Source organism: Antechinus flavipes, chromosome 1 (genome assembly GCF_016432865.1).
Source record: "Antechinus flavipes isolate AdamAnt ecotype Samford, QLD, Australia chromosome 1, AdamAnt_v2, whole genome shotgun sequence".
Classification (NCBI taxonomy): Eukaryota; Metazoa; Chordata; class Mammalia; order Dasyuromorphia; family Dasyuridae; genus Antechinus; species Antechinus flavipes.
Genome location: NC_067398.1, coordinates 389,386,776 through 389,409,618, shown reverse-complemented (window position 1 = coordinate 389,409,618; position 22,843 = coordinate 389,386,776). Strand labels below are relative to the sequence as shown.

The following is a 22,843-nucleotide window of genomic DNA, read 5'->3' as shown; positions in this document are numbered from 1 at the left end:
TTATTACCTTCCAAAGAGGCTATATTATGTATACCAGAAAGCAGACATCACTTACAAAATTCAACTAGTGGGAAAGGAATATAAATTGAACAAAAGAAAGAAAGAATTTGAAGGTATTTGCTGAAAACAATGCATGGGCTTAAAAAATGAACCCTTTATTTTAAGGGAATTGAGTTATGATAGCCTTCTTATTGTCATAGAAGAATTATTTGTATTTGCCATATCCCTCAGCTTTTATTAAAGTCTATCTTGTTTTGTAGTAGGTCATACAATATTTATGGAAGGGAAAAAGACATGGATAGACAACTAACTTGTGCTGTCTTGAAAGATTTATATAGGACAAAACAACAATAGTTAGTTAGTTTAGAATTGAGGAAAACAAAGAATCAAGGAATTGGAAATTTCTGATCCTTCCTTTGCACTCAGAAGTGTCAGGGGTGACCTAGACTAGTAGAAGATTTCTGGCTTCCTTAAATTAGATGAAGAAGCAGAAATCCCTGACATAATAGGAAAAATGATATTCCCCCTTAAGGCCATACTTGATGAATAATTTATATCAACGAATTAGATGGATATTACAAGATAAAAGTAAGAGTGAATAAATTGATTGGCTCAAGGAAAAACCTAAATATAGTCCCTGCTATCTATCTACCTATCTATCTGTCTATCTATATCGGTCAACAAAATGAGAACATTACATTTTATCAAGAATTAAAAAAAAATTCTGCTTGTTCATGGAATCTTCCTCTCCATGTCATTCATAATTTTTCCATATCTTCTTCCCTCTGTACCCAGAGAAATGGAAGGAAAAAAAAAATGGATTGTAGGAAAAGGCGCAATAATTAAGAAGAAGCAAAAAAGGGATGAAAATTAAAGGGAAAGGAAAAGAAAGAGAATAGAAATGAAGGAAAATGAAGACCTATATCATGCACTTATAGGAAAGGATATTGAAACATGAACTATTAAGACAAAAACCATATATGAACATTTTGTTGTTATTTTGGATTTATGTTCAAAAAGAAAAAAATAGAATTGGGATAAAGGAGCAAATAGATAAAGGGAGAAAATGGTATGAACAAAAGACAAAACTCACCAATTTTACCAGCTAAAGGCTGACTCTACTTAAATGTATGTAAACAATTCACATGCTATCTAGTCTATATTTGTAGTTGTGAAACTCCCTAGTTAATCTACCATGAACTTTAATCCATCTGTCCATTCTAGAGTTATTGGTTCTCTTCAAACTTATTCTGTGGGGAATTCTGCCTCCCCCCATCTTACCCAAAGCATTAAATCTTCCTATATGTGATGAGTGGGTGATAATTCTAAGCAAAAGACACAAACATGCTCTAAATGGCTCTTTAACGATTGGACATCAATCCCTAAAACACACACACACACACACACACACACACACACACACAGATACATCCATACCCTTGGGAGAAATGTAATAAAGCACTTTAATAGGACATTGGGGATTGAAACTCTGAGGAAACATCACTGTTTAAACTTCACCACCAAACAACAGAGCCATAAATTTAGCTTATTAAACCTCTGAGAATTTAAAATTATCAAGTACCTCAGACCAGGGAGAAGAGTACCAAGTACCCCTAGCATGCCTCACTGCAGAGTACACTGGTTGCTTGGGACATGAAAACAGGGTACATTCTCTTTCCAAGTCCAGGTTTGGCTTTGGCAAATGGAAGCATTTCTTTGAAGCCAGCTCTCTATATTTTCCAGAAACATATTTTTCTGCACATTTTAACAACCTTTTCTGTATTCCTCTTTCACAAGTTACAGAGCACTAAAAGAAAAAAAGAGAAATAAAAAGGAATGGATTAAAATAATTCCTTTGAAGTGACAATTTTAGAACAAAAGATGAAAATGTGGAAAATTTGGAAGTGAGAACAAACATGAATATAATAAAATTTAGTGAAACCCAAATTTAATTGCTTTAATCAAATATAGTGACTATTTAAAAAAAAAAAAGGATTTTGAGTTTATACTGGTTTTCAGTACTACGTGATTCTTTTTGGCAGACCAGAGTTATATAGGCAAAGCAGTCTTGAAATACAGCACTCAATGAGCATGCAAAGTGACATTGTGGCTGTTTGCTCTGTGGAAACCTTCCAAGACTCATTGAATTCCTGTGTTTTTTAAGTGTTTGCTTGGTTAGCTGGCTATGTATTTCCCTGGCTGTTCCTTGGTTGGCATTTTGCATCCTTGTTTCCACTCCTGATTGGTTATGGATGATCTCCTGCTTAAGTAATACAGCATCCCTCTGTACTCCTTTTCTCAGTATTTTCCTGCCACCCCCAAGACTATGGATTGCTTTTCTTGTGAAAACTAAGTCTCACAATACTCTTTATCCCAACTTACTACAAGGTCAGTAAGGTCAATTGGACTGAGCTAACTGTGACAGAGATCACCAATATAGTACAGAAGCTAAAGAGGGAAAGCAGGAGAGAAGGGATAAAACCTGGGAGTGAGACCAAATGGCATCTCCCCAGTAAATGCTCTCATATTATACTGGAACCTTTTTAAGTCTTCACTGAAAGAAAAAAATACAGGGCCAGTTGGCATATTCCACTGTTTGATGCAAAAATCCATGAGTGCTCCCATGCTTCACACAGGAGCTGTTGTCTCTGGAAGCTAGCCCTTGGATATATTATATTTCCCTGAGAATAGAAGGTAAATAATTTCAATTCTGTGAAGTCACATGACCAATGTAAGACAGATAAAACCAGAGATATTTTGAAAGGGAAGTGGAGTGGGAGGAACATGGCTATTGCAATGGGCTGTGTTTTGTAGGATTAAATTTTACAATTGTTGGTAGTTTCAGGACTAGGGAAAAATGATTGCACTATACAATAAGCTCAAAAATATTTAGGGAAAGCTCCAGACTGATCCTATAAGTCCATTGCTCAGTTCTTCTTTTTTTCCCCAATAATGTTTTATTTTTCCAAATATGTGCAATGAGAGTTTTTAACATTCACTTTTACAAAATCTTGTGTTACAAATTTTTCTCCCTCCCTCTTGCTTCCCCCAAACAGCAAGCAATCCAATATAGGTCAAACATTTGCAATTCTTCTAAATACCCTTTAATAATAATTCTTAAATATTCTTCTAAAATATGCTGTGCAAGAAAAATCAGGTCAAAAAGGAAAAAAAAAACATGAGAAAGAAAACAAAAAAAAATAATAGCACACAAACAACAACAAAAAGGTGAAAACATATGCTTTGATTCATGTTTAGTTTCCATAGTTCTCTCTCTGGAGATGGTACTTTCCAGCCAAAACCATTGGAATTGTCTTGAATCATCTCATTATTGAAAATAGCCAAATCTATCACAGTGGGATAATCACATAATCTTGTTACTATATACAATGTTCTTTTGGTTCTGTTCATTTCACTCAGCATCAGTTCATGTAAGTGTTTCCAGGATTTTCACTCAAATTGCTCTTTACAGTAGTCTTTCTCCAACTGGAGACTGGGGCATTGAGACTAAAAGCAGAACTATTTAATGCCATGTTTGTGGACTAGATCACTCAATAGAGTGAATGGCTATTTCCTTGATTCTGTATTGCTCCTGAGAATATATTTCTCTACTCATTTCAGACAATCATCTAGCTTTTATGATAGTCATAATAATCAAGGAGAAACAACATAGTATAGAGAATAAAGAGTTGGGATGTTAGCTAAGACGATTTAGAAATTATAAATTGTAGAAAAGGTGATGACCTACATTGCCAAAATGAGTTTCCTAATCTGGGAATTCAGTATGCAGTTACAATCACAGATCTAATTCCTATTCTTATCACAGTAATAACTAGAGGGAATGTTTAACTTTTAAGTTTTAAATATGTAATTGATAGTGGCTTTGCTTAAGACCTGAGTTAAACATTTTGTATGTTAAGTGCTACATGTTGATTATAGTACTTCAGTTAAGAATAACGTAATAAAGGTCACACAATCAATCTTTTCAGACATCTAATTTTTTTCTTTCTTCCTATCCTTAGAAATAACTACACCAAAGCTTTAGAACATACAAAATATTCTTCAATCCTATCTTTTACATATGTGGTATCAAAATCAAATAGAAACAGATCTTTACAATTGCATATTGACTTAGAAAATCACAAATTAATGTTGTCTGTTATATTATATTTTTATTTCCTTTGTTAATCAATTTCCAATTATATTTTAATCTGATACAAGCCACAGTCCAGAGTTTTACAGGTACTTGCAGATCTTGGACAGAGAGTTTGACACCTTTACATCAGTTATATCTTCTACTATCTCTGTGAGTATCCCTACACATCTCTCAAATCAAAGGAACTTATAAATAGCAAGCCGATATCAATGAGAGAAAACATTTAAATCATTTTCTTAGAAGATGTAATAGATGCTAAAACAAATTAAGAAGCCCATTTGACATATAATCCTAATTGATTATCCCAAAATTATGTACTTGAATGTCCATGGTAGAGACATTTTTCATGTTTTAAAAATCTTCAATTTCTCAAATTTAAAAATCTCTAATGCCCATTTTAAAGAAGATGCCTGTTAGATGCCTCAAGCTTTCAACTTCTCATAGAAACTCCAGATAAGCATCTTCCCTAAATGTAATATGAATCAATTCAAAGAAGATATTCAATCGATTCAATCAGGCTATTGGCAGAGTAATTTATTCAACTTTTTTTTTTGATGATGTTTCTGGTAGAAATCCTATTCATGTGCATATGATTTTTCTTTCAAATGAATGGCAATGAAAGGAACATGGGAGTTTGAGCCAAAGTATCTAGATTCCTATGAGACCTCTGATGCCATAATCACATGCAAATCATCAAGCTCTCAGTGACCAGTCCTCTATATAGGGCTGTTTTGAGTAAATATTCATGTTGAACTCAGTCCTTTCTAAGAAAGATATTGGGTATCCTTGAAAAGAATTAATTGGTTTAGCATTTTTTTCCACAGCTACCAAAATGACATTCTAGAATTTTACCAGAATTGAGACATACCCACCTCTGACCAGGCTGATACAAGCCATTGTAGTTTCTTGTGTTTATGGCAACGTTTAAGCAAGCAGGCTTCTTGGGTTTGAGGTTTTGTTTCTGTGAAACAGACTGCATCCGGCAGAATTTGAGCCCGGGTAGATGGACTAGTGCTTTTACAAGTCACAGATCTTTTTTTCCATCCTTTCCCACACGTTCTTGAACACTAAAGAAGAACAGTGAGTAAATAATGGGAAGGAAAATCCAGAAAAGGAAAATTTACTAGGCTGGTCTATGGGTTTTCAGGAGGAAGACTCTAAATGCCATCAGTAAAAGCAAGAATTTGGAAACAGTCACATCTCATTTTTCTGCTCTCTGCTTGAAATCTGAGTAACTTACCTCTGACCAGGGCCCTGCACTCCAGGCTGGTGGGCAACTCTGAGTATTGCATATCTGTCTGCTGGAAGGAATTGGCTGAGGGCAAAGAGTGGCAGAAACCACCTCTGTTTTAGAATGAATCTGCTGCAGGCACTGAACCAGCCTAGATTGTTCTCCCACACCACAGGTCAAACTGCACGTGCTCCAGTTCCCCACTGACCAGCTAGGAGAAGATAAAGCAAAAGTCACCAAATTTGTTTCTATCTAAATCTCTTTCATGCCAGAAAAAAAGGTAATTATATTTAGTATTTCTATTTTAAATAGCTTTTTGATTATTGGTAATTGTTATTTCCTACAATAATATAACTTAGATAAATTCATTTTTTTCACAATGACGAAATAATATTTTGTAGGTGGGCGGTACTGTAGATTGAGTGCTAGATTTAGATTCAGGATGAACTGCCACCTTCAACCATTTACTAATTGTGTGAGCCCTTAAAAATCACTTAACCTCTATTTACCTTAGTTTACTCATCTGTAAAATGTTATAATAATAATAGCATTTACCTCCCAGAGTTGTTGTGAGGATAAAATGAAATAAAGGAGAAAGGGAATAAACATATATATAAAATCTATTATGTGCCAAATACTGTGTTAAGCATATTTTTAAAAAAATTAACTCATTTGAACCTTACAAAAACTGTGAAATAGGTTCTAATATCCTCATTTTACAGTTGAGGAAACAGAGGCAAATAAAGGTTAAGTGACTTACTATATTTGCTATATTTAGCTGCCTCTAAAGATATTTGTAAAGTTCTTTACAAATGTTAACATGCTATATAAATGCAAACTACTACCATTGGCATCATCATCATCATCCTTGTGTTCAAATTCTGCCCCAATGACTTACTTCCCTTATGAATTCTTATCTCTCTTTTCCTCAACTCTTCTTATCTTCCAATTTGGAGAATTGCCTTGTATAAGGCAGAATATTTTTCCAAATTAAGAATAAGTCTGATATATACTGTAGATATAAATGAGAAGCCTCTTTCCCTGTTTTAATTTGTCTTTGTTGTAAAAGCTCTAAAATGTTATACACTAAGTAAATTTATTTCATGAGTTCATTTCTATTATGTTTTCAATGAACTCAACTAGCCAATGTTACCAAAACCCCATCTTTTTTGTTTCATTTTGTTTATTTACATCAATTTCATTTTTGCTATTCTATGTGATTCTGCATCATGGTTTATTATGACTTCAGAAAGATCAAAATAATAAATAATTTGAAGAACAAGGAAAAGACATATGGTAGATAAAAGTAAGGCAACAGGATTCACCTGTAGAAACATCACCAAAGATGTGTAGAACTAGATAAAGATTATTTGAACATAAAGAGAGAGTATAGGATAAGAGATGGACAGCACAAGTTGAATTGTCATTCATGATGTATTAAGAGACAAAGAGCAAGACCTCCAGCATATTAAGCAAGTAATCTATGGAGAATTTCTGTAACAATGCAGACAAAAATTTAAGGATGAAAATACTTGAGTTATAATCTGCGTTGGAGATGTGAGACTTCAAAGGATCATGATTTCATGAGACATCAATGTATTTTCCAATTCAAGAAATTGAGTCAAAACTGGAACAACTTGTCAAAAGTTATGCTATGGCTATGCTAGTTCAAATGAGCTCCTGTGGAATGGGAATGGGGGTCTCTCTGAATAGTAAGACAAACAAAATATCAAAAAGACTTATATTCTAAGTTCTTCAAGCTATATTATAAAAGTTTTGGAGTAAAATTCAGGAAAATGAGCTCTGTGGTTATCCTAGATGTGAAGCAGAAATAGCTACATACTTTAGTCCATCTCTGTCTATACCAGTTCTAAAGTATTATCTATTAAGTATCATTTGTGAGATATTTATTTGTTAGATTTTATGGAAAATCGGTAATACCAATTTTTGTACCCAGAATAAGAAAACCATATAGTTCCTTATGAATTGTCCCATTTTAACTGTCAAAATGTTTCAGCTTCTAGCACAAACAGGGCTAATTCATTAAATAAATTAAAACATTCTTAATCCATCCTTTTTATGAAAGTTAGTTCTTTAGCATGTGCTGCTTGGCTTTTTCATCCATTGATAATCCCTCCCCTTTCTCTGTATTCATTATCTCTGTTTGCATTTATGGCAGTTTCTACATTCTCCTACTTTCTTATATTTGTTCTCTCTTTCCCAAAGCCTTATAAATTATAATTGGTGTGTCCACACAGGGGTTGCAACAGACATCTTGGCTGCTTCCAGGCTTTTCACACCATCTCGTTAAGTCCTTCTGTCTCCACCGTCTTAAGTCATTCCAACTGTGTTGATCCAGTCTCTCCCCTCCCTTCTTGACTGCACATCATTAAGAAACCCTTCTCTTGAACAAAGCTCATTCATACTGTATCTGGAAACTCAAAGTATCTGTTCTATGTCATGGGCAGAGCTGTGGGGGAAGTCTTGATTTCAGCTCATGAAACAGTCAAAGTCAATACAAGAATCTGCCCTTTGCCATTTTTCTGTTTCTGTAGCTCCTTGATCTTCAGGAGTAATTTCCCAAAACTAGATGCACACAGTAGCAATCAACTATCATGTTGGTTGGCTCTAGTATAAATTTGCATTTTTTCCCCAAGTCTCCAACTCTCCAATCTGAACAAAATAAAGGGCTGCTTAAATGTCAAGTCAAAGCTGTGCTTCCAATTTTAGACATTAAAAAATTGAACCCGATATAGTCAGTATTTTCCATCAGCTTAGTCACATACCCATGAGACATATGCTTTTGTCTCTTGGGAGTGCCTGGAGAATGTTAGGGTTTTATGCTTTTCAATTGCCAGGTTATATAGTATTTTCTGGCATCATTTGTTTCATTTTTATGCTCCATTTGCCACCATTCACCAACTGTTTTTCAAGAAAGGTACAAGTCATTAAAAAATCTTTTTTTTTTATGTCAATAACATTTTAATTTGAGACTTGAGATACTTCCTTTCAAAATGCAAAGTTTTGATATGGATAACTGATTTAACTAAAGCATCTTGACATAAAGCTGCCACACAAGCAGACATGTTATATTTTGGCTAAAATCCAATATTGTCAACATTAGATGACACCTCAAACATTAGACAAAAAGCTAATCCTATAAATTACTAATACAGAGGATTTTTCACTTGGGGGGATTAAAAGGTGTCAAATACTCAACATCATAATAACCACTGGTTTTAGCAGTTGTGACTTAAACAGTTTATGAACAGTTATAAAAAATTGTCTAGCATTTGAAAATTTAAGATCAATCAGGTTTGTATTAGATCATTCTCCCTTTCCTCAATTTACATCAAAGAAAGAGTAATTACAATGAATAAAATCAACATGCTATCCACATTTTTTTTGGTCTTTGATTTCTTATCAAAAGCAAAGATTAATGCTAGATACCTTGATACCATTGTCCAAGGGATTTATTTAGTATTAGAATTACAGAGGGTCATCCTTATGACATTATTTTCTCCAATACCACATTCTTTCAGTTTAGAACCTGGAAGGGATTAAACTAAGTTCAAGTATACAAATAATTTTTACAGAGCTGACATTTATTTTTCTTCCTCTAAAGCCTTCCTCTGTTCCCAAAGCATGGCATGGAGGTGCCCCTGGGTTTAACAAGACTATGACAGTAGATACAAAGACTTGGTAGGTCCTATTAAGGGGCAAATGCTTCAGGTAAATACCTGGAGATGGATTCTGTGTGTCTTTGGAGAACCAATCCTGCCAAATTCATCACTGTGAAGTTGGACATTAGGTAACATGCATTTACTACAGCAGCTATATCTTTTCCTCTGCACAGTTTTTTGGTGATCTCTGTGATATAAACTGTCCCTGGAAAACATTCTCATAAACCTAATTCTTCAACTATCTGACAAATGGTTATCTACATGATATCTGAGCTAATACAGATGAGGAACTTGACTCACTTTCTTATCACTTCTTTTTAAAAATTACTTTTTTTGTTACGAAAAGTCCTTAAAACTCTGCCAGTTAGGAAATCTACCTTTTGTGTAGAGAAAGTCTAAAATAAAATTCCAGGGAGACCTGTATATTGAACACGTATAATGTTTTAAGGATTAAAATTATTTCAATTCAATAAATACTTACTAATTACCTGTTTTCAGTAAGGAATTATGCTAGGTAACAAGGTACATACACACAGATACAAATAAAAATGTTCCTGTCTTCAAGGAATTTATATTGTCTTGGGGCCTCATGCAGATAAGTAAATACGAGGTCATTTGAGAAGAGAGCACTAACAATTATGGGTGGGCTTAGGGGATGAAAAAAGTGACATTTGACTAGGGAAGCTAGGAATTCTAAGAAAGGGGAGGAAAATGGAAGATAATCAGTTATGGAGAACAATTGGTGCAAATGCATGGAACTATACCTGCTGCTATTGGCTTATAGCATGTAATGCTTTTAGGAAAGAAACACTTAAATACATATCAATTGGGAGATCTTGTTTATAGTGAAACTTAAACAATCTATTTGAAGAGGAAATGTAACTCATGTCCTCAATAGTCATAATGTCTAAGGGATGGGTGCTTTAATACCTTGCCCTTGAACATATCCTAACAAGAAATCATCAGGAGGAAAAATACAAACTGGATTTGACAAGGGGTCAACAACAACAAAAAAAAAACAGTCTCAAAAGACTGTCAGGAGGAGGCCAAACCTGTGCGAGAGGGACTCCACAAAGAAGATTCCTGTTCCTTTTCAGCTTACCCAAAAGGCTGGGAAGTTTTGGAGAAGAGTTCTTAGAGAAAGAGAACCCATTGAGCAGGCATCTGAAGGGGGAAAAGGGGAGGGGAAGAGAACAGCATCTAGTTGCTCTATAGCCAGTCATGACCAGAGGCAGCTGAGGAAAGAAATTAATATGCAAAGTAATGATAGAAAGCTCAAAGTGACCTCATTGGACTTGGAAGTACAACAGTCAACCAGAACCAAACTTTCAAGAGCCAGAAAGATTTTGACTCTTGGACCCAGTCTAGAGGCAGATAGGTGGCCTGGAGGACAGAACACTGGACCTGGAGTCAGGTAAAGTTGGGTTCAAAGACTTGCACCAGACACTAGCTGTGTGGCCCTGAATAAGTCATTCAATCTCTGTCTGCCTTTTTGTTTTGCATCCATAAAATGGGATAACAGTACCTTCTTCCCGGGGCTGTTGTGAGGTTAACATGACATAACATTTGTAAAGTTCTTCACAAATTCTAAGACATTAAAAAATGTTAACTATTACTACTGGTATTGTTGCTATTTGACAATTCTATTGACTTTGGAATCCACACTAAGTCATTGTGTTTTCTTATTTCCTCCTTCTCTTCCTTCCTTCCTTCCTCCCTCTCTCCCTTTCTCCCTCTCTCCTTCCTTCCTTCCTTCCTTCCCTATCTCTCTCCTTCCTTCCCTATCTCCCTCCTTCTTTCCTTTCTTCCTCCCTTCCCTCTCTCTCTCCTTCCTTCCCTATCTCTCTCCTTCCTTCCCTATCTCCCTCCTTCTTTCCTTTCTTCCTCCCTTCCCTCTCTCTCTCCTTCCTTCCTTCCTTCTGTTAGACTGCCCAGTACAGTTTCCCCAGGTCTCCATGGGTGCTCTGAATCAGGAAGCAGAAAAAAATAATGATATAGTAAAAACTACAGATGATTAGGTGAGATAATTCATGATTTCACATCTTGACTTTGAAATCTATACTACACTGGACTTGTCACTTAATCTCGAAGGCTCAGTTTTTTCATCTGCAAAAGAAATGGTCTAGATTGATGTTGTCAAATAGGATCCACTAACCCTTATATAAGGGTCCCTGTGGGCTAAGTAGAAAGTTAGAAAACCACATATTAATATTATCTATATTTTATTGCATATTTATTTTATTAAATATTTCCCAATTATATCTAATTTTGGATGCTTTGAGGAGTGTTGTGGACCAAATGTGGCCCATGGGTCTCATATTTGAAATTTCTGATCTGCATGATTTCTTAAATTCCTCATACCTTAAACCTTTTTAATGAAAAGATATCACAAACCCTTTATGTCCTGATGACAGGTTACAATTTGAAAGTGAAGCAACACAGAAAAAGTAAGAATCATGGAATCTTAGATCAGGAAAGGTCCTCTGAGGTCACTTAGTGGAACCGTCACTCAATGCCATAAATCCTTTCTAAAACAAATATGCTTGACATATAGCCATCAAACCAATGTTTGAATCTAGAATTTTGGAGGGGGTACTCTAGTGTTATGACTCGTTATCATTCACTCTATAGTCCACTTTCCTCATTTATTAATTTTGGGTTTTGCTTTTTATCCATCTCCCAAGACTAGTCATCAGAATTAAATGGAATTTATTAAGTGTCTATGTTTTTGGCAATCTGTCAAAACAGTGAAAGTGGTGAAGGTCATATCCTCAAAGAGCAAACAGATTTTAACATTAAATATATAAGTAAATGCTGTGTGCAGCCCCTAAGCTACTACTTATATAGACTGCCATCTTTGCATATGTCTAATTACAATAATAATAATAATAATAAATAATAAATAATAGTGTCTTAATATTCTAAATGTCCACATCCTCCAAAGAATAGAATTAAAAGTTGAAGGAAATGGAGGACAACCTGTCCAGAACTCAGCAATCACATTTTCCTCTCCAGTCTATTTGGACAGATGTTCTGGTCACTGACTGGATAGGCTGGGATTGGGTTGTCTGCTGGAACACTTCCTCATACAGCCTTATTGCCTGAAGGTGGGCCCCCCGGGCCTTTTCATCTCAGCATGGAGAGCTCATTACTGACAACTGGTTGGCAAAGAAGCAGGGACCTAACATTTGCGAAGGAGGAAACCTGGATTGGGAATGCAGTCCTTAATGAGAGAACCAAAAACCATGTCCACTGGCACATCAGGAATTATAACTTTACAATTCCTGCATTTCTCTGGGCCTGAAAAGTTAGACTTATGAAACTGAAGTTGATATTTGCAATGAGCTAAATAAATCCAGGCAGTATATTGTTTTAATTTTCAAAGACAGGATTTCTTTGCTGAATCATGCAAAGCTACACTGCTAGATATCTAGAACTGAGTAGGAATAAGGTGCCAAGAGTGTTAATTTTATGAACTGTGAGAAGTCAAGGGTATGTCCAATTCTCACTCTTAAGAACCAAGATACTATTTTAAGTGGGTTTGCCTGTCTTGATATTCTGCTATCAGATCTTATCTTAAAAAGGATTAGCAAGATCTATCATCCTTATATTTACAGTCTGAAAGATGAGGAAAATAAAATCATATGAGACATATGCTTTTAGAAAGTGATCTCACTGTTCTTAAAATCTGTCTTATTAGTTGCCTGGCTCAGTTTAAACCCCTCATTTGGGGGCAGAGTGGTGGGGGATATTTTTTCAACAGAACATTAAGTGTGTATCTTTTCTGTTAACTTAAATAAAAACAACATCAGCTTATAAAAATAAAAAGAAAACCATTATACCCTAAAAGGACACTGAGCTCTGGCACTCTTTAAGGTACCCTTGTTTCTGGTATGACATGTATATTTAAGGAGAGTGATTCTGTAATGAAAATGCTGGATACTAGATACTAGATACACTTTATTAATACTGGAATACTAGTGCTCCTGCTATTCTCTCTCACACATACAAAGTCGAAGTCAAAGGGAGATCTTTAATCTATAAACAATCAATTAAAATCAAGGATAAAAATAGTAATTCTTACTTTTCAGGAATAGGAATTCTATTGATGTATAAAATCAAATGTGTATCACATACATAAATGTAAAGTACATACACAATTGCATAGAAAATAGAGAGAAAATAAAGTAAACTGGAGGGGAATCAAAAGTTTTTTGGAGCTGACTTCTGAAGGTAATAAGGATTCTAAGAGTTACAACAAAGGAGCTAATTTTATTGTCTTTAGACAATTATGACTCACTTTTATAATGTGCCTTAAGAACATCAAAGTGTTTTATAATATACATTGCTATGTTTGATACAACTATCTTGAGAAAAAAAGTGCTATTTTACATTTCAGATGAGAAAACTAAGTTTCAGAGAAGCTAAGGATCATGCAATCAATAAATGTTGGAGGCAGGATTCGAAAATAGTTCTTGGCTACAAGAACAGCATGGCATATCAACCTTTGGGATTAAACCTTCTCTAAACGAAACCTTTTGGTCTCACAACCCCTTTTTACTCTTAAGAATTATTGAGGAACTCCTTCCCTCACAAGAGCTTTTGTTTATATAGTTTATCTCTATTAAAATTTATTATATTAGAAATTAAAAAAAATTAGTATTGTTATGAAAAAATATTTCACACACATATCTCCCCTTAAAAAGTCTTAGAGACCCCTAGGATTCCTGGAACAAATTATGCTTCCCTATACTATACTATGTCTAGATAGAGATGCTAGAACTGAAGCCTTATCTTTTTGTTCTGTCTGTGACCTCTCCTCCATACTGAAGAAAAGTTACCATGTCTCTGTATATGTTCAGTCAATGTAATATACACAAACCATTTTGCTTATTGATTGTAAAACTTTGTGCTTTAATCCTTATACTGGTGGGCAAACCAGCAAGTTGGGGAATGTGCATCCCAGACTGTTTGCCTTTTTGCTAACCTTTGCATGACACATTTGCAGTTAAGACTCTACTTTGATAAACTGCTTTCTCTTCACAACCCTAGACATCTAGTTTCTGAACTACTCTCATCAATATTCCTGATTTTGTTTTGTAGGGCCAAGTAAAAATCAAATTAATTTCTTTTTGAATCACTTTTCCCTGATAATGGCCTTTCAGTTATTTGAAGGCAGCTACTCATGTATGTTTCCCTGAAGTTTTCTCTTCCTCAGGCTATATGTTCCTATCTTTCAGCCTTTTTCTGTAAAACCTGCACAATCCTTGTATTCTAGGGGGGGAGGTAGCAGATCCTTCATTCATTCATTCATCATATACAAGTTGAGAATGTAGTGCTTCTGGTTAAAGGTTTTGGGAGAATAGTGAAGTCAATCTGCTTCTTCACCATAAGTACATATATAAAGACGTAAGAGATAGCTGATGGCTTAAAGGATGGAATACTGGACTCAAAGTCAGGAAGACTTGAATTCAGATTCAACCTCAGACATTTACTAGCTGGGAAAGTCACTTCTCTGCTGTGAGTCTCAGTTTCATCCATTGTAAAATGAGGGAAATAACAATACCTACCTCCCAGGGTTGTTATGAACATCAACTGAGAAATCTGTAAAGTATTTAGTACTGTGTTTGGTACTTAGTAGGTGCTTAATAAATGCTTTTATTTTCCTTCCATGGGTTATTAGGAAGATCAAATGAAATCATGAGTAAAATTTTTTGCAAACCTTAAGATATTATATGAAGTCAGCTATTATTATTATTATTAAATTACAGTGATCTATTGAAAAAAATCCAACTTTTTCACCATCCTAAATTGATGACTGATCAGTGGTAAATTTTACAATCTATCTGCAAGTCTAATTTACATTAAAAACCATATGCTTTTTAATACCTCTATGATGATTCTTTAGAGGGAATAGTGTAATGGAAAGAATATTAGATATGGAACTAGAAGACTTTAGTTTCAGTCCCTGGTTTGCCAACTTTGTGACCTTGAGCAAGTCATAACCCCTCTAAACCTCAAATTCCTCATTTGTAAGTTGTAGATATTTGTCTTATCTACTATCCAGGTTGTTGTAAGTGAATTGCTTTCTAAATCTTAAAGTGTTATATTAGTATACCTGACTATGATAATAGTTAATATTGAGTATTTTTTAATGCTTGCAAATCCTTTAGCACATTATCTCATTTTGTAAATATTTTATGTTTTTTTTTTTTCCCCTCCTAAGGCAATCAGGGCAATAATAAGGCAAATAAGTGACTTGCCCAGGGTCATATAGTCAGGAAATGTTAAATGTCTGAAATCAGATTTGAACTAAGGTCCTCCTGACTTCAGGGCTGGTGCTCTATCCACTGCACCACCTAACTGCCCCTTATGTATTTTTTTAAATCTCTTCCCTATCTCTATATACATACATACATACATCTGTCTGTGTGTGTGTGTGTATACATACATATATATATATAATCTTTTTATTAGCACATAAATTCCTGAGGGCAGTGACTATTTTGCATATATATATATATATATATATATATATATATATATATATATATGCATTCAGGTGCTAAGCATAGAGATTGATACATGCCAGGAACTTAGTAAATGACTGTTAAAGTATGAAGATGAAGTATGCTCTACTGAATAAAGCCCTTGTTGGACTTTGAATAAGGAAAACCCAGTTTTGAATATTCCATTAGAGATTAGCTGTACTACTTTGGATAAATCACTTCCATTTTTTTCTGGTCTTCAGTACAAAATGAAGAAGTGAGACTCATTGAGATGACTCAGTAATATACAAGGTTCCCCCTCTCCTTTGTAAGCACAAAATCTATGACCTTAGAATTTATTTAGTAAGATTTGGTATGCTTCAAATTCCTAGAGGAGATGTTAAGTTTGCTGCAAAAAGAATTAGACAGCAAAATTGTACTAGTGGGGTATCTCAACCTTGTTCTCTCAGAACTAGAAAATTGAATTCACAAAATAAATAAGATAGAAGTTAAGGAGGTAAATAAAATTCTAGGAAAGTTAGGTATGATAGGCCTTAGGAGAAAATTGAATGGGGATGGAAAGGAATATGTTTTTTCCTTGGTAGTACATGGAATCTATACAAAAAGTGTGTATTAGGGCATAAAAACCTCAAAATCAAATGTAATAGTAAATTCATTTTTTTTTCAGATCAGCATGCAATAAAAATTATATGCAATAAAAGGCCAGGGAAAATAGACCAAAAATTAATTGGAAACTAAATAATTTAATCCTAAAGAATGAGTGGGTGAAATAACAAATCATAGAAATAATCAGTAATTTCATCCAAGAAAATGAAATAATGAGACAACATATCAAAATATATGCAATGCAGTCAAAGCTATTCTTAGGAGACGTTTTACATCTCTAGATGTTTACTTGCATAAAATACAGAATGAGATCAATGAATTGGGCATATCATTAAAAATCCTAGAAAAAGAACAAATTAAAAACCCCCAATTAAATACCAAATTTTAAATTCTGAAAATCAAAGGGAAAATTAATAAAATTGAAAGTAAGAAAACTATTGAATAAACAAAACTAAGAGTTGGTTTTATGAAAAAAACCAACAAAATAGATAAACTTTTAATTGATTTAATTTTAAAAAGTAAGAAGAAAATCAAATTGTTAGTATCAAAAAGGAAAAGGGACAACTTTTCACCAATGAAGAGGAAATTAAAGCAATAATTAGGAGTTATTTTGCCCAACTATATGGCAATAAATCTGATAATCTAAGTGAAATGGAGGAATGTTTACAAAAACATAGTTTGCCCAGATTAACAAAAAAGGTAATAAATTACTTAAATAGTCCCATTTTAGAAAAAGAAAATGAACTATTAATCAGCTCCATAAGAAAAAATTTCCAGTGCCAGATGGGTTTACTTGTGAATTCATATGATTATCTCAATAGATGCAGAAAAAAGCATTTGACAAAATCCAACACTCCTTCCTAATGAAAATACTAGAGAGTAAAGGAATAAATGAAGCTTTCCTTAAAATGATTAGAAGGACCTATTTAAAACCAAGAGCAAGCATCACAGATAATGGAAATAAATTTCAACCACTCCCAATAAGATCAGGAGTTACACAAAGCTGCCCACTATCACAATTACTATTCAATATTGTATTATAAATATTGTCTTTGGCAATAAGAAAAGAAAAAGAAATTAAAGGAATTAGAGTAGGTAACGAGGAAACCAAATTATCACTCTTTGCAGATGATATGATGGTATATTTGGAGAGTGTACAGAATCAATTAAAAAACTACTGGAAACAATTTGCAACTTTAACAGAATTGCATGATACAAAATAAATCCACATAAACCGTCAGCATTTCTATATGTTATCAACAAAGTCCAGCAGCAAGAGATACAAAGAGAAAATCCATTTAAGATAACTGTAGATAATAATAAAATGTTTGGGAGACTACCTGCCAAGGCAAAGTCAGGAATAACATGAACATAATTATAAAACATTTTACACACAAATAAACTCAGATCTAACCAGCTGGAAAAATATCAAGTGCTCCTGGGTAGGACAAGCAAATAAAAAAAAAATACTACTTAAATTAATCTACTTATTCATTGCCATACCAATTAAACTCCCAAGAAATTATTTTAGAGATCAAGAAAAAATAATAACAAAGTCCATCTGGGAGAATAAAAGTTCAAGAATTTCAAGGGAATTAATGACAAAATTGCAAATGAAGGTGGCCTAGCTGTATTGGACCTAAGACTATATTATAAAGCATGATTATCAAAACCATTTGGTATTGGCTAAGAAACAGAATAGTCAATCAGTGGAATAGGTTAGGTTCTCAGGAAAAAATAGTCGATGACTATAGTAATCTAGAGTTTGACAAACCCAAAGATCCCAGCTTTGGGGATAAGGACTCACTATTTGACAAAAATTGCTGGGAAAATTGGAAATTAGTATGGCAGGAGCGAGGCATTGATACACACCTAACACCCTATAAATGGGTTCATAGTTTAGACATAAAGAGTAATATTATAAGCAAATTAGAAGAACAAAGGATACTTCACCTCTTAGATTTATAGAGAGGGAAGGAATTTGTGGCCAAAGAAGAATTAGAACTCATTATTGAACACCAAATAGATAATTCTGATTATATTAAATTAAAAAGTTTTTGTATAAACAAAACCAATGCAGACAATATCAGAAGGGAAGCAATAAACTGGAAAAAAATACATTCAAGGATTATGATAAAGGGGTTATTTCTAAAATATATGGAGAATTGACTCAAATTTATAAGAATTGAAGCCATTTTCCAATTGATAAATGATCAAAGGATAGGAACAATTTTCAGATAAATAAATTAAAACCATTTCTAGTCATATGAGAAGCTGCTCTAAATCACTATTGATCAGAGAAGTGCAGATTAAGACAACTCTGAGGTATCACTACACACTTCTCAGATTGATTAAGATGACAGGAAAAGATAATAATGAATGTTGGAGGGGATATGGGAAAACTGGGACACTGATACATTATTGGTTCAGTTGTGAACTGATTCAACCATTCTACAAAGCAATTTAGAATTATGGCCGAAGGGCCATCTTACTGTGCATACCCTTTGACTAGCAGTGTTTTTACTGGGCTTGTATCCCAAAGAGATCATAAAGGACGGAAAGGGATCCACATGTGCAAAAATGTTTGTTATAGCCCTTGTTGTGTGGCAAGAAAATGGAGATTGAGTAGATGCCCATCAGTTGGAGAATGGCTGAATAAATTATGGTATATGAATGCTATAGAATATTATTGTTCTGTAAAAAATGACCAGTAGGATGATTTCAAAGAGGCCCGGAGAGACCTACATGAACTGATGCTGCGTGATATGAGGAAAAGCAGGAAATCATTCTATACAGCAACAACAAGAGTATATGGTGATCAATTCTGATGGACGTGGCTCTTCCCAACAATGAGATGAGTGAGGCCAGTTCCATCCAAGGTCTTGTGATGAAGAGAGCCATCTACACACAGAGGGAGGACTGTGGGAACTGAGCGTAGATCACAACATAGTATTTTCACTCTTTTTGTTATTGTTTTCTTGCATTTTGTCTTCTTTCTCATTTTTTCCCTTTTTGATCTTATTTTTCTTGTGCAGCATGATAATTATGGAAACATATAGAAAAATGTTTAACATGTATTAGATTACTTGCCATCTAGGGAAGGGGAAGGGGAAGGGGGCAAGGGAGGATGAAATTTGGAACAGAAGGTTTTGCGAGGATGAATGTTGCAAATTATCAATGCATATATTTTGAAAATAAAAAAACTTTAATTAAACAAAAAAGAGTTGGGATGCTTATTAGAGAGTGTGGTGCCATCTCTTTACAGGGTAAAACAGGTTTGTTTTCTTCCTTGCCTTCTTCCCTCCCTCCCTTATTTCCTTCCCCCCTCTCTCTCTTGCTTCCTCTCTCCCTCCCTCCTTCCCTCCTTCTCTTCCTTCCTTCCTTCCTTCCTTCCTTCCTTCCTTCCTTCCTTCCTTCCTTCCTTCCTTCCTTCCTTCCTTCCTTCCTTCCTCTCTTCCTCTCTTCCTCCTTCCCTCCCTCCCTTTCTCCTTTCCTTCCAGGGAACTTTGAAAGTAGTACAAGCAGGTTGTTAAATGTACTTGGTAGAAGTTAGAGATGGAGATACAGGTTTGAGAACCAGATAAAGAGGGGAAATTTCTGAGGTAGAGAAATCAGAAAAATCAGAATGAGGGACAGAAGATTGAACCTTGAAAAAAATTCCAGTCTTTCATTGGTTGCTCTCTTGCCTGAAATGTGCTTCCTCTCTTTCTGTCATGGAATCCCTCTATTCTTTTGAAATACAACTAAAGCATCACCTTCAGCATGAAGTCTTTCATCCTCTCCTCTACCTCTAGTTGTTAGTGACCTTCTTCCCAAACTACCTTGTGTCTAACTTTTTTGTATATCTTTATATTTATTCAGTTTATAGTTAAGTTATCTATATATTTATATATAGAATTTTGTCTTTCTGATTAAAATGTTAGCAATTGTTTCATTCTTACCCTTATATTTCTAGAGCCTAGCATATTGTAGAACTAATAAATATTTGTTATTGATAAATTGACATCTATATCTATGTATGTCTTGAATTAGTATTTTATAACATACTGTGTTACACAGTGATTATTTGTTATAATCACATCTTACTTCCTGAACTAAATTTACGTAAGCTCCTTATGGACAGGGCAAATGTTGAATATTTATTTTGCAGTATTACTAATAATAATATTGCAGATTTTATGTGATTTACCAGTCTTATTACCTACATGATATCATTTAAGTCTCATAGAAACTCTCTTAAGATTACTGTCACAGATATTTACTATTTTACAGATAAGGAAATCAAGGCTATCATATACCATGGGTAGCTTATATTCAATGTAGGAATTTCAACCCAATTCCTCCTTCAAGTCCAAAGTTTAATTCCTCTGTCACGCTTCTTCATGATCTCATCTGGATAAAAATTTAATTGAGTGTTATTTGATTAAAGCTCAGCTTTGTAGTTCCTATTTAACAGATAAGGAAGTTGAAGCACTCCTCTTGTCAAGTACAACAGAATGCTGAATTTAAAATCAATAGCACTGTGTTAAATTTCATTGTGTTGAGAATTGGCACTAATATCTGCCTTTGAGATCACTCAGATTAAATTAATATTTTAGGGGACAGAATATAAACTATTCAGGGTGACATACATACTATAATGGATGTCCCCAAAGTCTTGAATGAAATACATGAAGTTTAAAATATAAGTGTTTTGTATTTATAGGTTTATCTGCACATATACCTGTATAAATCATATGCACATATATATTACATAAATAGTATAAATATTCTTCATTCATATGTTCACCATCTTAAGCAAGCAATACTCAGTTTTTTTTTTTTCATTAACTGTTTATAATGTAAAATAGCCATAGCAAGACCAAAATGCCACATAACCACAGAGCAGTAAGAAGAGAACCAGATTGTCTCTGAGCCATAAAAGACTTCAGAAATCATCTGGTCTAACTCTCATTTGTAGATGAGAATTTCACAGTACTTCAATGACAACATCACCCCACTAGTAGTAAGTAATGGGGTGGGGTGGGGGACTAGCTGAGGTCTCTCAAGTGTATATCTAAATATACTATCTAGCTTGTGATTTAATGCTTCAAGTAAAATTTAATTCTTAGATAAAATAACTTGGAAGGGCAAAGATCCCTTGAGGATCCTGAGCCAACTCACTTAAGACAAAAGTAAAACTATTAGTACTAACAAGCCAGGAAGTCCATTCCTTCGCTCTGCATATTTCTTCCTCATGCAACTGACATTATGTAGAATTTTTTTTTCTTACCCAATCATTACCTGTTTTAAGTAGCTGTAAATATTACTCAATATTACAAAAAGTATTTAGTCAATTATTTTACATCATAACTGTATTTGTTTGCTATAAAATCTCATTATTGAGTCATTCAAAATTGTTCTATATGTTCTCTTAATACTAAATCCATTTTAGGAATTAGTAAAATTAATGTAGTAGAGTCAGATTATCATAACGAAGAAGCTGATTATTTTAGATAAAAACAAAACCAAAAACCTTCCCTTTTCCCTTACATCGTGTTGGTTAGCAGAAGATATACTCAAATAATGTTTAGCTGTGTTTTAATTAGAGATAATAACAATCATTTCTAAAATGCTATCATTTTGTATTAATGATTATATATATATATTTAGGTTTATAAAGCACATTATATATAAATATATATGTATCATAAATGTTCATTTTACAGATGAGGAAACTGAAGCAGAAGTGTCTTGTCTAGTGTCTCACAGCCAAGTGCCTGAGGAGGAATTCATACACAGACCTACCTGACTCCAAGTCCACTATTTTAGGATAAGAGGAACTTAATGGTAAAAGAATAAGCAAGAATGGAAGAATTATATCCTCCTTATTGTTGCTCATGCTAACGCTAAGAGTTTTTCAGGTTTATTCTATTTAACCTTAATGTGATGATGTGATGATGTAGGATGCAGACCCTATTCCAGATTTAGCAGCCACAGCAATAAAAGGAGAAAAGACATTTGGTTCAGGTTGACTTCAAGGCTCAAAATGGAAGTAATTACCAGTAGACACTGAGAAGTTTTCTCTTCCTTTTACTCAATTGATATAAATTAAATTTTTCAAAGACAGATCCAAAAAGATTAAGGAAAGACAGTCATACCCAAATATTATCTCTGATCATGGTCTGAAAAACAATAATAGCATATTAAAGTTTGTAAAGTGCATATATATATGTATACACACACACATATATATATGTATGTATATACATATATATATGTATGTATATAATTTCACTTGACCTCACCACAATTATGTGAAATAGATGCTACATAATAGTAGTAGTTATGTTACAGATAAAGAAACTGAGGCAGAGAAAAATTGACTGACTTGTCCTGGATTCCAATGTTAAGTAAGTGTCTGAATCCAGATTTGAAGTCTGATATTTCTGACTCCTAAATAAGAATTACTGAGGTACCTGTCTTTTTTAGGAGAAGGAGGGAAGTAGCACTTGGGTAATGGTATTTACTTATCAATGTGTTAATAGAGCTAAAATAATACAATAATAGAGTTCAAAGTATGCTAAAATATAATATTTGTGAAGATGCTTCAGCAAATATAACAGGGGAGGTAGATCTATGAAATTTTAATAGTTATACAGTTGTGCAAATTTAATAG

At 34.0% G+C, this 22,843-nt stretch overlaps 1 protein-coding gene across 1 annotated transcript in view; it reads right to left on the bottom strand.

The window, feature by feature from the left end:
• Positions 1 to 22,843, bottom strand: part of ADAMTS16 (ADAM metallopeptidase with thrombospondin type 1 motif 16) — a 215,537-nt gene that overhangs the window by 16,544 nt on the left and 176,150 nt on the right. Inside the window, exons 19-21 of the mRNA XM_051973434.1 lie at positions 5,397 to 5,598; positions 5,029 to 5,223; positions 1,583 to 1,807 (exon numbers count right to left, since the gene is read on the bottom strand). Of these exons, the coding sequence (XP_051829394.1) occupies positions 1,583 to 1,807; positions 5,029 to 5,223; positions 5,397 to 5,598 (622 nt within the window). The remainder of the gene's footprint in view (positions 1 to 1,582; positions 1,808 to 5,028; positions 5,224 to 5,396; positions 5,599 to 22,843) is intronic.